At 44.6% G+C, this 17,821-nt stretch overlaps 1 protein-coding gene across 6 annotated transcripts in view; it reads left to right on the forward strand.

The window, feature by feature from the left end:
• Nucleotides 1–3,391: 3,391 nt before the first annotated feature.
• The window catches only part of SEC16A (SEC16 homolog A, endoplasmic reticulum export factor), a 32,358-nt gene continuing 17,928 nt past the window's right edge, over nt 3,392–17,821 (forward strand). For 4 of the 6 annotated variants that reach the window (XM_064523862.1, XM_064523864.1, XM_064523865.1 and 1 more), the window contains exons 1-7: nt 3,392–3,554; nt 6,653–6,776; nt 7,549–11,427; nt 12,204–12,349; nt 15,421–15,506; nt 16,422–16,557; nt 17,349–17,547. In XM_064523862.1, the coding sequence (XP_064379932.1) occupies nt 7,624–11,427; nt 12,204–12,349; nt 15,421–15,506; nt 16,422–16,557; nt 17,349–17,547 (4,371 nt within the window). In that variant the 5' untranslated portion in view covers nt 3,392–3,554; nt 6,653–6,776; nt 7,549–7,623. The remainder of the gene's footprint in view (nt 3,555–6,652; nt 6,777–7,548; nt 11,428–12,203; nt 12,350–15,420; nt 15,507–16,421; nt 16,558–17,348; nt 17,548–17,821) is intronic. The other 2 variants (XM_064523868.1, XM_064523863.1) reach the window with 2 other exon arrangements.

Genomic DNA, 17,821 nt, shown 5'->3' on the forward strand with positions numbered 1-17,821 from the left:
TTCCCAGCGCGTTGCTCCGTGATGCAGGGCTCGGGGGGGCTTTTGGATGTGAAACTCCCTCCTGAACTTGTGCAAAACCCTCGGCGACCTCAGGAGCTTGGTCTGAGGAGGCAGGAGGGCTCCAAGAGGCTCTAGCCTGGACGGGAGCCGACGCAAGCAGCCTCTCACCTGGGCTGCGGACGCTCCCACGGCAGCCGGTGCCTCTGCCGTTACATTGGGATCTCAAATGGGGAGCAGCGAAAATATGTTTTAAACAACCTTTTTTCACAGATGTTCCAAATACTTTATTCTTAAAAGTCTTTAAGTGGCTTTTAAGAATAGGATGCCTACTTAGGATGCCCAAAAGTCCCTTAAAAGCACTGTCTCCTCATCAGTACCATTAGTTTTTTAGGAGGATTCTCGGCTGATGAGACAGGCGAGGGTGAATAATGGCCACGTGCTTTTAACTACACCGGGTCTGTGGAAGCAGAACCCTCTGAGAGTGGTGTGATGTATGGAGCTTCCCATATCACACACACCCCAGCATATGGCAGAGCTCCCGAGTGTGGTCGCTTGCACAGATATCAAACAAATTCAGAAGACACCTGAAGACACTGCCGCGGGAGAAGCCGCACTGAAGTGAAGGTACCGCTCGTGTCACTGGGTGGACAGACCTTGCCACGCGGTAACACTCTGTATTTGCTACACTCAGAGTTGTAAGGTAATTTATTTTAAATGTTCCTTTTTCCCCATGAGGACTCTACAAAGCAGCTGCAAAGTCCTCAAATACCTGGCTATAAATAGCCAGCCACGGACCTCCTCCCGTATCAGATAAGCCTGGCAGCTGCTGCAACGCCGGTATTTCTGCTCCGCGGCCGGGGAGGGCGAGGGCACGTGCGCACAGGCACCAAGCATCCAGCTCCAGACGGGTTCGGGGCCTCCAGACGTTGGCAGTGTGGCTGGCTGGGAGCCAGTGCCACAGCAGTGCTCGTTTTGCATCGAGTCCTCTGCCAGACTCAAAGCTGCAGCAGTTACCACAGCAAACGCTTGTGCCCTCATCATCCACCCTTCGCATTCAGTGCAAGCCCAAGGGAACCGTCCTCTCCCCAGGCCGTGCCTCCCTGCGTCCCATCCGGGATGTGCTGGATGAGCTCTGTCTGCCTTCACCGCGATTTGCACATGTGCAGGCCGTGGAGCACGGCTGGGACCATGCAGCTTACCGGTCCCGTGCAGCTCATCCCTCCAGGCTTATCCCGCCGGCCACGCTCGGCACGGTGCTCGTGCCCGTGTCTGTCTGCAAATGCCGCATGCCTATGTGCTTCCAGTGAGACCGGGATATACGCGTGCTAACAGGAGCCATTGGAAAGACCTCCTCCTCCTCCTCACCCCTACGCTATCTGGTCTCGGATGTAATACTGGTCACCCAGGGTCAAGACGGGAATTTGGTCTGGAAGAGGCGCAGAAAGGGGCTACGAGGCTGCGCAGAACACACGACGTGAAGAGAGGCAAATAACACATTTGGCTCATTTAACGCAATGAGGAGTTGCAAAGCATGTAATTTCCTGGGTCGGAGGGACCAGAGGACTAAACGCCCAGGGTGGAGGCAGAACGAAAAGGTCTGCATTGGCACGTGGCTAAACAGCAACGAACTGGCCACAGAATAACTCAGGCTGGACATCAGAGCAGGACGCCCAAGCCCTGGAGGAGTGAGGATATGTAGTATTTGGCTGGTGGGAGGTAAGTTTATAGCACCCAACGAGTCTTTGGTTTATGAAGGAGTCTGGTGCCCCACGGACTCCTGCCAGTCCCCCATCCCTGCCTTTCGGCGTCCCTGGTGGCTGCAGGAGACGACCCTGCGGACGCAGAGCCCCAGGTGCGATAGAGGCAAAGTCGAATGAGAAAAAAGAAAAACGGTCCCATTTTCAACCCTGCCGTCCAAACTCGTGGCTTTCCCACAAACTCTGCAGCCGTCTCCTCCCAGCCCCTTCCAGCTGACGCGTGTCGTCGGCTGCAAGCGCAAGCCCTCACGTCTGCAAAAGATGCCGGGAGACGAAAGGCTCCCGACAGCCACAGCTGTTCGGGGATTCCAGGTGAAAACGGCTGGGAAGTGCGGAAATGGCATTCCCGGCCAGGGAAGAGTTCGGAAGTGTTTGCACAAAACAAGCGCAGCACTGGCTGCTCCGACGCTGCCTCTGAACCAGTTGTTTACATGCTGGAGGGCTCGTTTTTTTTATTCTTTGTTTTCATTACTCCTGCTCAATTAGATGGGACGTTCAGAAACTGCTACTCCGTATTGCTTTTACCTCCAGGCTATCCCTGCTTGCTTGGAAAGCTGCTAACAGCTGCTCGAACCCTGACTGCTGAATTCCTGCCGCCGTTCAAACCACCCCCCGGAGAATGTGCGCAGGAGCCAAAGGCAGCCGCGCTCCCATTACACCTGGGTTAGTGCGGCCGGGGCAGTCCGATGTGAGTAAATAAATAAAGCTCGGCTCGGCTGAGCTGGCTAGCTTGATACGGAGTACCAATACCCATAAGAGAAACCCTCCTTTAGCTATTATTGCTCCCATTTCTGAACGCGGAGAGCAACGTTTTAAGCGTAGGCTCGCTGCGTTCGCGCTTGCCTGCAGCGCGGCTGGAGCACTTAGCAGAGCTTTAATGGCAGCGATGGGCATCATCGCCTGGCACCCGGCGAGCGGATGGGCAGGGAGCGACGGGGAGCGACGCTTCCCCCAGCGTGCCGTTTCATTTGGGATGCATCGCTCGCAAGTCTAAAACTGGTTTCATCAGATCAGTGCACAAAGCAGTTAGAAAGCTGCATGATAGAAAGGGACCCAATGTCGTAATACAACAATTGTTTATAATTTCATATGGAACAGGGAAGCGGCAGAGCTGAGATCCCGTCACGACGCGGCGCCCGGACGCGCCCGTACCACAGGCTAGGCACAGCACGGCAACACGCAGCCCGGGGCCCTCGCTGAAGGCGCTGGTTGAGGCGGCGGCGCTGCCCGCGGCGCTTTACCCCACCCTGGCGGCTCCCTCCGCCGCTGCAGCCGCCGCCTTCGCCCTAACGGAGAGCGGCGCTACGGAAGCTGGGGGGCCCGGGGGGGCACCGCGGCGGGTGCCGGGCCCGAGGGGCTGCGCGCTGGCGGAGGGGGCGCCGGGGACCCCCCACCCCCGCGGCCTTCCCGAGGCGGGACTCGAACCCGCGGCTCCCGCTGGCGCGGCCGCACTGCGCACGCGCCAGGCCGCGGCGCTGCGAGCCGGCCGCTTCCGCTTTCCTGTTTTTTTTAATCCTCCGACTCTTCCGCTTTGCTGCCTTCTCCTTTAAGACCTTTCGCCAGCGAAGGCGGAAGGGGCGGAGCGGGAGGGGGCGGCAGGAGCGAAACACAAACAAGCGCGCCCCGCGCGGGGCCCCGCACGCGCCGTGACGTCACCGCGCGCGCAGCGTGACACGTCGGCGGCGCTCGGAGCCGGATGTCCCAAGATGGCGGCGGAGGGGGCCGGTGCCGCGGCGGCGGCCGCGACGGGGGGCGGCGCCCGGTGCTGAGGGGCCTCCGCTGGCGGCGGGCTGCCAGGTACCGGCGGGGGGCGGTGGAGGCACGGGACGGAGCGCGCCGGGGGGGGCGAGCGGCCCGCGGGGCCACTGGCCGTGAGGGGCGGTGGGGCTCCCGGCGGCCTCTCGGTGCGGCCGGGGCTGCTCGGTGCGACCTGGGCCTCCGCCCCGGGGCTCGGCCCGGTGGTGGTGCCGCGGGTGGGGGAGCGCCGCTGCGGGCGGCGGGACCCGGCGCGCTCGGGGGGGCGGCAGCAACCGGGGTGCCGCGGCGGGACGGGCGCACGCACGGCGGGGCCGCTGAATCCAGCCTCACGGGGCGGGGGGGGGGGAAGAGCTGCGCTTAAAAGTGTTGCACGTTTGCTTTAGCCAGATGCTTAAAATTCTCACAAATCAGGTTTTTCTTTCCCCCTCAAGTTGTGCAGTGTCATAGGTGTGTGCTTTATTTGAATACCAATTGGTACCGATCTAGTCCCGTCTCCCGAAAATTACCGGTGTAATAGACTAGTGCTCTGCGCCATGACTGCTGTGACGGGCTGGTAATCCACTAGCGTTAGAATTGCTAGTAAACTGGTGCTGGTGTGATGGACTGGTAGCCCTTTACAAGCAAATGGAAGTGGGTTTTGTTGCCTCTGTCAGTGATTCGTATTAAGCTCTGTGCTTTTGATTCCAGCAGAGCCCTTTGCACTGTGTAACATTTGTACTTGATGGTTGCCATTTGTGGGAAAGCCGGTAGGAAACTTTCAACAGTAGTAAAGATGTAACAATAGATAAATGGGTTCAATCTGAGTGTCATCCATGTGCGCATAGGTATGTAGCTGTCTGCAACTGAAAAACATCTGAAAAAAGAGTGTATTAGGTATCGCTTAAGTTTTTAAGGGTGCAAGTCCATTTTTCAGTTCTTCCTGTCTTTGGGATTGCATGATTTTGTTTTATGCATGTTGCTCTCAGTTAGGAGATTGTGCACATGAACATATTATTTAGTGTTTCACATGTACACACATAAGAGTTAATGTTATTGCCCTGTAACCTGCTTTGTGGACGTACTTACACTAAATAAGTTACTCTTAGACAAGAATATGTCCCGTGCAGATAAGGTTAAATTAATCCCCACAAATAAACTATTTCTTCATGCTGGTAGATTTTCACAGAGGAATTTAAATCAGTCATGCTTATACAGTTCATCAGATATAATTCATTGATAGTCTTGTCTAGAGTGTTTTAAATAGTTTTAATCTTTTTTTTTTCTTTTCCTCTTTGGTAATGTTTTCTTGGCGTATTTGGAGACAACTTCTGCAATTGTTATTTCTGGTGACAAATGCTTAGCAGGCTGCTCTGCATTATTCATCTGAAAGTTAAGAATTTCCAGGCTAGGGAAAACAAAGAATTGATTGACTCTTAGGTTATGTAGTTATTTCTCATTCATGATATTCTTCAAATCAGTATTTCTGTTAACACTAGATTAGGGGCAGCGGGAGGGAAGGGTCAGTATCCTGAAACTGTATTTCACATTTAAATTAGCTGACATGATCATGTTCATTTTATTTGGACTTAAATCATTAAATCTTGTGTGCTTTTACTGCTGTGTGCAGTCTGTTAATATTAACTTTTCTTCTGTAAGGAACCTGATACCCTTGTATTGAACCTTTGTAATATAACATTAGAGATCTTGTAGTACTGTCATGACAGCAGTTAAAAGTAGAACTGTATGCTTATTTTAATTAGCGAAGTACTGGTACTGGTTGTTATAAGATTGGGATAAAACACTAGGATTTTGCTCTTTGTGTACATCTGATAAGACACTGTAAGGAACAAAGTCCTTGTTAGAAATTTGGAAGTGAGTATCTGAGTTATAAACCAGTTGACTTTTGTGCTTTGAGATATTTCACAAATAACTGTTCAATTAATGACAGAACTGTTAGCTAGATATCAACGTTCTGTTCAGTTAAGTTAGTGCTTTCCAGCAGGTAACTGTCTTGGCAGATATTTTTATTAGCTTTTTTCCCCTCTTAATTGCAATGTATTGTGTAAAAATACCAGTTTATTTTGGGGGGATTTTTGCAGTTAATACAATAAAGAACACGATGAAAAATAAATGGGGATGTTCAAACAGTCTTGGAGAAATGTCTGGGAGTTTTTGAGCATGTGGAAGCTGAAGCAGATGATTGGGCAGGGTTTCCTGGTAACATCCTGGTTGGCAGTGATCATGCCCTGCTGGAAAACCTGCAGCTTGGTATCAGTGTCGGAGAAATGATTGCAATGCACTAAAACCCTTTTGTAAGTAAGTATTCCTTGGTATGAGTTCAAGGTGCAGCTGTGTTTTAAAAAGAAATTTAAAGGCAAGTGCAACTAATTCATGAAGCTAAGCTTTTTATTTAATGCTTTTCTGTTGAAGTCTGTTTCTGGCCCCCTTTTACACTTTAACTAAGCAAAAATGTTAAAAATTAAGACTTAGCATTGTTTGGCTACTTCCTATTCTGTAAAATACATGGATATGTGGGAAAAATTGAGACACTTCAGTTCTGTTGACTGGCACTTCAGGCCCTCTGAAAGAGGGGCCCGGCTTATGCATAGGAGTTTTGGATTCTGCAGTGATGAGTAGAAGAGAATTTTCCTTAGGGTAAGTTGTACCAACGTCTGATAAAGTCTATATAGATCATCCTGCATATTGGTCAGTATGCTCTTTCTTGGATTTTTTTTTTTTTTTAGTTATAAAGCTTCATAAAGCAAATAGCTATGCAGTGCTCACTCAAAGTGCGTATTTGTTAAGGCAGTAACCAAGTGTTTTGCATTTGAGCTTTTCTACACCTATTAAAATTTTGACTTGGTTACAAACATCTGACTCCTCTGGTTTTCCATCTTATTACTCTTACTGACAAGATGTTGAATGATAAAAATTAAAGACTGTACGGCTTTTGTCTGTCTTCTGTAAGCAGAAGTGTCTAGTGTGACACAACTGGCATGAGTACTTTACTCTACGTGATGTACTATTAGAAAACAAGTCTACCATACATTGCTAAACTTGTCAAGTCCCCTTCTCCCCAAACTGGTCAGCAGTGATAAAATTGAAAAATACATGTTCCTAATTAGTTTCAACTTCATGTGCACCAAATTCCTCACTAGTATTGAAGTTCCTGCTGGCAGAGTCGGAATACTTCTGTGTCTGTCCATTCCGCGCTGCAGTATAACACCGCAACACCGTCTATGCCAAATTCCTACTGAAGTGAGGCCATTGATGAAATAACAGGTGGGGAGAATGAATTGTGTTTTATATTTTTAAATACAATTTTACTATTATGCAGCACTCTTCTAGAAGAAAGAATATTTGTGACGAAGACACAGTGGCCTTTCTCAAGATAGATAACACTACTCTCCTAAACAATATTTTTTTATTAAAAAAAAAATGGATTTGTGTTCTGTCAAGAGGAATAGCATCTGATGAGTTCTTTCTTGAGAAGCTTGCTTCTCATTTTACCTGTCAGAAGGTCTGTTCACACTGAGCAACAATTCAAGAAAGCTGAAGGAATATAGTCTCTAACAGAATTTAAGCTCTAGATAGTATTTTCTCAACTTTTTTTTTAATTATGTTGAGCTTGCCATACTGTTTGCAGGTGCTAGTATAGACTGGCTGCTGCTGCGTTTGCTCTATGATGTATCCTGCCTCAAACATTTAGGGAATGTAACAATATAATCCCATTGGTGCTATAATAGTCTTGGATTTTAAAATGTGTATGGGACCAAACTATGTTTAATTATTCTTACGTGGAGCTCTTTGTTAAAATTGTTGTTAAATAACGTGCACTGTTATCAAGCAGCATTAAACTGTGTTAATACTGGACTTGGATTTAGAAATGCGATGTTAGGTATGATTTTCTTATGAGTTCTGGAGAACATAGAGACATCTTTCGTTTAGTTTCAAGTTTTTCCAGTAAGTTTGTTTCTAAACTAAATATGCTTTAAGTACTGCATTTATTTAATGTGAGATGGGAAACTGACATGTCATCTTTTTTATTTTATAGTGTGGAAGAAAGAATCTGTCTACAGCATTCACTAATAGTTCCTCATCTAGTATTTGACTCTGCCAGAAGTCTGTCATGCAGCAGCCTCCACAGACTGTTTCAGCAGGAGCAGCAGCTCCTCCTCCTGCAGGCGTTGCTCGGAACATGTACTGGCGAAACAGCTCGCTCAGTAAACGAGCAAATGCAACAGCTGTCCCAGTGCAACCTGTGACAGACCCTTTTGCATTTGGCAGACAGACGCCACAGAGTTCCCCTTTAGGTAATCCATCCAAGGGCAATGCATTGGCTATGCAAAGTCCTTCTCCAGCGGTGTTTCCACAACCAGCTGTTATGCATACTTCACCTTCACATGCAGGAGACAATCCTCATGGACTGCCTGCATCTTTATCAGCTCCTGTATCTCAAGCAGGAATAAATACCAGTATGTTTTCTAATATTCCAGCTTCTTCACTGCCCCCAGGATATGTTATAAACAGTACTGCAGAAGGGCATCCAAATGCAGATCTTGGACTCCATGGACCTCCAGTATCATTGCATTATAATACAGGAGCAGCACTTGAAAACTCTTTCAGTGGACATCCTGGAATGGTGTCTACATCAAACAAACTTGGAGGTAGACAAGATGTTACTAGAGAACCAAGTGATGTTCCTTCAGGATCCACTGCAACAGCACCCTTCCCTTCACCTCCTCAGCAGCCCATATCTCAGTGGAGACCTGTTCAAGGTAACCTGCAGTCTCCAGTTCGAAATTTTGTGCCGTATCCTGAGCCATCTTCTCAAATTGATGTTCATAACATTTCTCAGTCTTCTGTTAGTACTTCTCATCCTTCTCCACAGACAAATTTGTCGCAGGGTCCTGCACACCAAGCTATTCCACAAAATATCATGCAAGCACCTTTGTTAGTTGGTTGTGAAAAAAATGGGAAAAACAGGTCTGCAGGTAGCAGTCATGACATGAACAGCATCCAGCCTGGAAATGTGTTTAGACAGAACATGGCAATGACTAACGCTTGGTTAAATCAACCCTACCAAGAGCAGTTTTACCCACAGCCGCCATTGCAAGACTCTAGTTTTGTTATTCCCACAGCTCAGGAAAATAACCCCAGAAAACAGTCTCTAGATATGTCTGAAGCATCAAATAGACCCACCCCCACAGATCGAGATTCAGGAACTCTCTCCATGTTTTTCAAAGGGGATGAAGCAGAGAATGAGGAAATACTTTCATCTGAAAAAAATCACATGGTTGAGAAAACTGAGTTTGCTTGTCAACCAAATTCGGGACCCTTGTATCACCAGCCAGTGCATCCTCAGCGGGTTGCAGCTAATGTTCTCTCTCAGGTGCAGACTGGTACAGGCTCAGCCAATGAGATGGTACAAAAAGGAATGGATGTCCAATATTTTCCTAAAGCTGTAAGTAGTCAACAGGAGACACAGACTAGTAAGCATTCTATGTTTGTTAATGATGACAAAACGCATGCTAGTGACACATCTGGGAACAGTGGGGCACAATATGAAAATGTTGAGAACCTGGAGTGCATTCAGAATCAAGAAGTGCTGCCAAGCGAACCACAGAACATGAATGCTTCGTCCCCAGCTGCCAGTACTGATCCGTACAGATACGGATCCTTACCGGGTCAGATGCTTCCAAAGAACACTGTTGTGAGCCATGCTGAAGGAGGACCAAATCTGGAGGCACCTGATTCATTACCTCATCCTGTCCGACCTGATAGCGTGTCTTCAAACTATAGCAACATTAGCCATAGGAGTGCTTCTAGCTCAACAAGACCTCAAGAGCAAGTTGGTACGTTCATTCAGCAAGAAAGTGGGAAGCCTGATGAATCTTCTGCGAGCTTCTTTAAACAGATTGACTCCTCTCCTCTGGGAGGTGATTCAAGTGAGCTAAACATGAGCAAGAACTACCATGGTAATCTCTCCCAGCCTCCAACTCCAAGTCCTCCTAAACCTACAGGAATATTTCAGACAAGTGCAAATAGTTCTTTTGAACCTGTGAGATCCCATGGAATTGGGATAAAACCTGCAGAGATTGACCAAGCAAAGATGGTGGTTGAATTAAGAGAGAACCACCCCAACCAAAAGAATACCAAGAAAAATACAGCTGTGCCAGCTGCCTCCCCAGGTAATCTTGAACAGCCACCAGATAATCTGGAGACCATTTTCATGCCTCAGGTACACCTGCTGCCTCATGCAGTCACTGTTGAAGCTGGAAATATGTTGCACTCTGGATCTGGTACGGAAAACATGCAATCAGTGTCTGAGAAAAGGTCCTCAACAAGAGCTCAGGGAGCAGTTAAGAAGTGTGACAGCCCAGCAACAACTTTGTGGGCTCATAATGAGTTACCTAATTTTGGGGGAAATGTTCTTCTAGCTCCTGCTGCCCCTGCAGTGTATGTACCTGCCAAACAAACAATAGAAGTCATTCAACCACCAGAAGAAGGCCTGTCTAATCAGCAGCCAAATAAACCAGGAGCTATTGCTGTGCAGCTTTCCCAAGATGGAAATATATCTTCTGAAAATCTTGAGAATCCTCCCAAAATGGGAGAAGAGGAGGCACTGCAGTCTCAGGCAAGTTCTGGTTATGCAAGTTTATTGTCTTCTCCACCTACAGAGTCTTTGCAAAATCAGCCAATCCTGATTGCTCAGCCTAATCAAAACTATAACTTAGCTCAGCCAGTTAATTTTTCAATTTCTTTATCTAATCAGCTAAGCAGAAATGAAAACAATCAGCCAATGAAGGATTCTGGGGTTGGGGACAAGCCTGCAATGGGTCCCCAAACTTCGCATGCTGGTGGGATCATCTCTGGGGAAAATGTGCCATTACCTGCGATGCAAGTTGGATCTCTGTTAGTTAATGCACTTCCAAATACTAATCTCTTAAACCATAATTTATTGCAAAGCCCTGTTAATTCCTCTGATATTGCCTCTAATCAGCCGGCAAACTTGCTGATGCAAACTTCACTTAATTTGGCTCCAGACAGTCAAATGAATGTTAATTTGGAAGGTTTTGTTCCTGAATTTGCTAGCAAACCAGGGGCTAACTCATCTGTTTCTCCAGGGACAAATCTCCCCAGTGGAAGTGCAAGTGCACTAGTCCCACCTGTTAATTCTGTAGTACAGGCTAATAATTCCACAAATAATTCAAATAGCAAAGAAGAAGCTGCTGGAGTGCTTGATTTCACAGTATCACGGACGTTGGAGAAAAGCAGTGCAAGTAGTTCTGTACAGGTGCATAATCAGTTGCTTTCTGGTGGTCCAGTATATCCTCAACAGCCAGTTGGCAGTGCTGGTCAGGTGGGTCCCGAAATGCATGACAAACGACGTTTCTATCAACAGGTAACAAAAGATATACAGTATCAGGCTGTATCAGACAGAGCTGTACAGGGAGCAATGCCATCTCAACCGCAAATGCAAGCAACTCAGATGCAGCAGCCAACATCATCTGGGCAGTCTTCAGCTCCTCCAAGCTACCAGATGGCTGCAGGGACTAAAGCCATGCAGGAGTCACAGCAGTGTGAGAGCCAGGTGCTGAGTAATCATCCTCATCCTGTGGGTCCCAAAGAGGGAAGTTCAGCTCAGCTCACAACAGGGTATGATCAGATGAGCCCTGATAAGCAGCCAGTGCCTGGACAGTCATCAGGTGTTCCGACTTCCACAGCTGCTTCTACCAGCAGTCATTCAGTCATGCCAAGTGTGCAACAAGACCTGCAGCGTCCACCCCTGCCTCAGACTCCTCAGGATGCCTTTGGTCCACCACAGAATCCTTATTACTACTATAGACATCCATATGATGCTTACCAGCCTCCGTATCCACCACCTTATCCTCCTGCAGACCCCAGAACAGCAGCTCATCTTTATTATCTGGTAAATAATTTATTTCCCTCTTCTTCTCCCCTCAGTATGTATTAGTAATTTTAATCTTTGAATTACAGGTTTAAACAGTGGTGTTATGATCAGCATTCGGTATAGCATTCGTATTTAGATTTTCCATAAAATTAAATACTTAAGTAACAGGAAAAGGTGTGGATGGCTCTTTGTTAATGGTTCTTGTGCTGCCACTTGGTGAATCCAGTAACTTATATGTACCATGTATCATAAAGCAGAACCAGGAATGTGATAACCCTCAGTCATAAAGATTGACCTGAAAGGTGTGAGGAGGGTCTTAAATTTACTTTACAAAGATATTTAAAATGTAATGTGGTTGCCAGTATCAATTCCAATTGGCACAGTTGTCAACCAATAGCACTTTTATTGGCTGTTTTGGAAAAAGTTGGCAGTTATAGCTATCTTAGCTGCGCAGGTGTCCAAACTTGGTTCCCACCTGCTGGCTGAGTTATTTGCAGTTTAGTAGAGTGGCCAACATAGTGGCTGAATTGCCTTTAATTCAGAAGTAGTAAATATATATTTTTTTTCTTAAGTTTTGGATATTGATGGACTTGAATATATCTTGCCACAAGAGGTACCAAAAGCTGTGCTGTAGTCTATAAATCTTCATCTCTTCAGGTATCAGGGTTTGTTTGTGTTAAGGGGGAAAAAGAAGTCTAGAATTGGTCTTGAAAGAAAAAGCTTTATTGCTTGTTTTCTTTTTATTTTTGGAGGTAGGAAGCCTCTTACCTTACATGTCGATCTCTTTTCCTTAGGAGGATAGCTATGGACCGTATGACCCACGGTACAGACACTATGATAGCAGCGGTGCTGCTTATACGGAGCCTGGGAGCTATCGGTATCCTGAGCCTGAACGTCCTAGTTCCAGAGCCAGTCACTGCTCTGACAGGCCGCCTTCTAGGTATGCAGTTCTTGCACTGAGTAGATTTGAAGTACTGCATGTAATTATGCCTGATGAAGCTTTATAGCATAAGCCACAGCGAGGAAGCTCAAGAACTCATTGTATGCCACTGTAGGAACATAGAGTATCGAATGCCATGCCAGAAAGGATACTGATACAATTCCAGCCATCTTTTCTGTTGCTGAAGCCCTCTACTCCTTTCATTGAGTTGTCTGGGTGGTTGTTAGCTTTTCTTCCAGGCAGAAAATCACTGCAACAGAGTCAATGTTGAGGTTATCTCTTCTGCATGTGTGTGGTGAAAGAGCAATGTAGGCCATGGTTTTGTTAGTCAATACTAACTTAGTTTCTAGCTAGCACTTAAGCAGCAGTCCCTAGCTGTGTTAATAAATGGCGCTTTTGTACATTGGTCTGGGATTTGCTTTGCAAGCCTAGCAGTGCATGTGGCCTACTAATATATAATGTTTTAGATTCTCAGAAGACAGGAACAACGAATCGAATGAAATGGTACCTGGTGCTGTGTTAGGTTGATCTGTTTGATGATTGCTTTAACTACGTGAATAAGATTTTTTCACAGAATTCCCAAACTGTGGTCCATATACTATAGGCATTATGTGAACATGCCTCGTTCACTGACTTCACTTACAGTTTTTAATATAGGTAGCACATGAATTAGGAAAACTTGAGATGAATTAGGGAAACTTGAGAGCCTTACTGTCCAGTTATATGAAATAAGAAATTTGAGAGAGAAACGGTTTGTCTAGATACTATGTGCAAATACTAAATAAGAAGCACAAATGAAATCTCTAGTATTTTTCAGGCAAGAAACAACAAACTGCCTTCCAGGGTTTATTGATTATTACATAGATGATTTGTATGGATTTCAAATTAATGACAAAATGTTACTGTTGCATTATCTTGTGGAAAGGTTTGTAGGTCTCCAAGAGAACCCCAGCTGTGCGTTTGGAAACAAAACTCTTTACAGTATTTGTCTGTTGTTTTTTGATATTTCGCTTGTGGAGTACTCTTCAAAATACAAGAATAAAATTCTGCTTACTGCTCCCAGAAAGATTATTGGAAGTTTTGGCCTTGAGGAGGAGTACAAAACAAGGACTCCCTGTGGCAACTTTATCATCATCTTAAGTGAATCTAAACGCGCTGTGATGTCTTGTAATGAGATGAGTTAATGACCTCTAGTAGCACTAAGATAGCACTCTACTTGGTGAATACTATGCTTTATGAGTTTAAAATTCCTGTAGATGGCTTTGGGCAGATCAAAGCCTGTTATGAGCAGCTCAGTCGGTGTTGGTTTATGGTATGACGGTACAGTCAGATGTGGGCTGTGGCATGGTGCTGCAGGGCAGCAGAGCCCAAGGGTGACAGAGTCAGTGTGATAGTGTTTGTCTGAAACCTTCACATATTTCAGGATTGGTGATGCAGCTTGATAAATTTTATTTGGGGTAGTTAGGGGGGTGGGGAGAGGAATAACATCTTTCTGAAGGGGACTGAGAAATGAGTGGACAAACTTGACCTGATAAGATCAAGTCTCCTCCTCCACAAAAGTAGGTGCTGTGTCAGCAAGCTTTCTACATGTTGTTCCGGTGAAGAATATCGTCTGCCTTGCTTGGCCACTTTGGGGTTTGTGCTGTTGTATGTTTAGTTTGTTGTAGAAGACGCTGGAAGTTCCCATCATTCAACACTGTCATTAAATCTTTCCCTCCTATGCATATGCACATGGGTGTATATGTGCCTGCACTTGCACTACATTTTACTATGTTCTTACCTAACATTCTTCTTCAAGCGTTCTTTCAGAAATTGTAGGATGGTTTCCTGAAAATGACATGTAATAAAAGCACATAATTTCTAAAGTAACAGCAACATCTTTCCATCAAAAGTACATCAACTCCAGCTACTACAAGTGTTGTAATTCTTTTGTATGTGCAGTGTCTCTTACTCTGATGTACTTAGTCTGGTTCTTGAGCTTGTTTTCTTCATCTGGACAATCCATATTCTAACATGGGCTCTGTAAAACAATATTTTTACTCTATTCAGTCTTCTTTGCTCAATGTAAGAAATGAGCCTCTCCTGGTGCAACATGACTATTCATCCAAGACTACTGAGAAGGGTAATAACCTAGAAGATGCTCAGAATTAGTTGTGTAGTGATGCATTCTGTTACTTAACACTATTGAGATGGCAATTATATCTCATCTTTTCACTGAGGTACTAAATATGAATGTACTAACACTCAAAACATTGCCGCATTTACTGAAGAGTTGAGATTGAAAGACAGATCGAGTGCAGAATGAGAATAAACCATTGGGATTGTGGTAGTGCTAGCCCTACACTGTTAGCATTCTGTGCGCTTGCCAGGCACAGATTAGCATTAGCCTTAAGGAGAATAAGAAAATGATATAATATTGAGTTCTTTGATAACCAGGTAGCAGAAGAAAGGTGAAAATAACTTTGTAGTGCATTTTGGTTTTGTTTCACTCCTGACTAATGCTGATGAAAGATGCCACAATAGCAGCCCCAGAGACCACAATAGCAGCCCCAGAGACTGAAACCCTCTGTTTGTTCAGAATTATCCACAACAGTGCTAGTACATTGTCCTGATCTATTTTCCTGACCTTTTCTCCAGACTCTAGGCCTCTTTCCATCTCCACAAGAAATATAAAGACACTTCTAAAGTTGAGGGGGCAATTATTTCGTTACCCATTAAGTGACTCACTTCTCTTTTGAGACCATTCAAAGGATGCTAGTTATAGCAGTAGTTTTTGTGATTAATTGTCCATAAGTAATGGGACTTGTCACTGAAGCAATTTGCAAAAGCTGCTAAACTATTGTATAGTAACAACTGTCAGCTTCTGATGTCACTGAGCAATTTAATGATGTGTTGGTTTGTAAGCTCTGATTTTATGATTCCTTGATTTCCTGTAAATGCTTTAGTTTAAATTTGATACTCTAGCTGTCTAGTTGTGGCATTATAGTTCAGCATATCCCCTGCTGGCTTAAGGAGAGAAAATTCTGGGATTGCAGGAGGAATAACAGCTCTGTCTGTGAACTTTCTTTCAGGCAGGGCTATACTGAAGATTACTATACAAAAGGTGGATGGAGTGATTATTATTCAGGCTATTACCCAAACTCGTATGATTATGGAGGTAAGGTGTCAAAGTGCTCTGCATTTTTATATAATGAAGTGCTGGTTTAGAAAAATATTTATGGGAAGATTAACTTTGATATCAAACATTATTACATTTTTTCCTGTATTAATAAAATTGTTATCTCTTCCACAGCTAATGAGAATAAAGTTGTACTTGCTGAAAATTGGCCTTGGGACTACTCTAGTTCTGAATACTGTGCTGTCCATCCTGTGGTGGTTTTCTTGTTTGTTTTTGTTCAGCACAAGTAATAAATAGAAAATAAATTGAGCCATTTTCCTTACTGCTAGACTTCTATTTTTATCTTTCCTAATCCTGATGGAAGCATACCACAGCTAGTGTACGGAAGGGTTTTCTTCAGTGTGTTGCGAGTCTTGTCATTTACTGGCTTCTATCCTTAGCATGTAACCTATGGCCAGACTTGTAAAGTAAAATTTAGGTGGGTGGTGTAGACAAATTGACTCATGCCCAGAATTTGGCCCTGTCCATGGTTATCTGAGCGCTCACAGAGACATACCAGCTGGTAATTTGAAGATAATTGCTTGGATAGTGCCAGGGAGGGTTTTGAACAAAATTTGTCCACTCTAAAGACTGACAGCAAAGATGCTATAAATTTTTTGTTCTGACTTAAACTTAAAAGTTGTTAGAGAAGGTCTGTCTGGTGGACTGTCCCCTTAAAGAGTGTTTAGCTGAGTATATAATAACAATGTTTATCTGACAGATGTGAAATAGATATTTTTTTAAACTCATAAGTAAAAATGAATGGACTTATAAAGCTTTAAGTATGTTATTTTGGTTTTGTTATATGCTTTAGGGCTGCTGACAAGATCAGCACGTAACTAAAGAGAAAGGAGTTGAGAAAATGTATGAGTAATGTCTTCAAATAGCTAAACCATTTCTTTTCATCTTTCAAAGATCCAAGTCGTTGGGAACGTTATTCCTCAGCATATGACCCCAGATACAGAGATCCTAGAAGTTATGATCAGAGGTATTGGTATGATGCTGAGCACAACCCTTACCAAAAGAGAGAAGCGTATCCATACGGTAACAGGTTTGTCCATTCAGTCTGCGTCCTGCCAATGCTCTTTCCAGATCTAGGGCAGAGTGGAGCTTGGGTGCTAATAATGTTCAGAAGAACAGGGATTAAGTGTGTGTGAAGGGGGAGGATCTGGCATTACTTTCTTCAGAGCTGTCGTAGTCAAATATGCCACCAGGCAATTGGGTTATGGTGGTAAGTGTTAAGGCAAGGACTGAGGCTTCACTTGCGTGCCAACAGAAACATTTCTTTATTTGCTGAAGATCTGACCCAAAGCTTTCAGAATTTATGGACTTCTGTGATAGTTGCACCACGCTTCAGAGTTTCAGGATATTATGCAGCTTTGTAAGCAAAATCCTTCCAATAATATATCGTAGGAAGGCAGATACAGCCTGAGACAGACTAGTAAAATGTATTATTACAAATATTTCACAGATGAGTGTTGCCAGTTCTTCCTTTTCCTTTGACAGAGGGCATTGAGGGAAAAAAACTGACCTGACATGTCACTCTTAGGAAAAGGATTTAAGGCAAATAGGACTTTTTTTTTCAGATAGGTTAAACATGCTTTGGGTTTTCTTAGAACAGGCTTGGAGAATGATGGCCTTGATTTGGAATATTCTGGATGAACTTCTTGAGGCAATGTCAATTGGTTTACTGTAATAAAAACCTCAATGTAGGAAATAATCTAAAAGCCATTCTAAGGTTAAGTACAGTTTTCTCCTTAATAGGCACGCAGCAAAGTTGCTTTCCTCTAGGATATTGGTGGCTACATTTATTTTTGCTTTGAATATTTCTTTGTTCTTCAGACATGACCGATATGAAGATCACTGGCGGTATGATCCTCGTTTTGCTGGAAGTTTTGATGATGAAGCTGAACCTCAGAGAGATCCATATGGTGATGAATTTGACAGACGCAGTGTCCACAGTGAACGTTCTGCTCATAGTCTCCATAGCTCCCGTAGTGTTCACAGTCACCAGAGCAGTTTTAGCTCTCGTTCTCAACAAGTGAGTTTCAAAAGGACGCATCAGGTGTTTTCTTTTAGCTGAGTTGGTCTTAGGCACAGGACTGATAACTAATCTTTATGATCCTTAGTCCTCTGTTAGGGGTGGGTGAGAAATTAGAAATATACAAAAATATTTCTGTTTTTAGCTTGGGAAAGATGCGTTTTGAAAACTCTTATTCTGTAAGTTAAGACTGCTTTCTAGTACAGTTTTGAACTTAATATTTATCATAGTTGTCAAGAGAATTTTAACTAAAATCAGCACTTGGTTGTGCAAG

Source organism: Dromaius novaehollandiae, chromosome 20 (genome assembly GCF_036370855.1).
Source record: "Dromaius novaehollandiae isolate bDroNov1 chromosome 20, bDroNov1.hap1, whole genome shotgun sequence".
In the NCBI taxonomy this organism is placed as follows: domain Eukaryota; kingdom Metazoa; phylum Chordata; class Aves; order Casuariiformes; family Dromaiidae; genus Dromaius; species Dromaius novaehollandiae.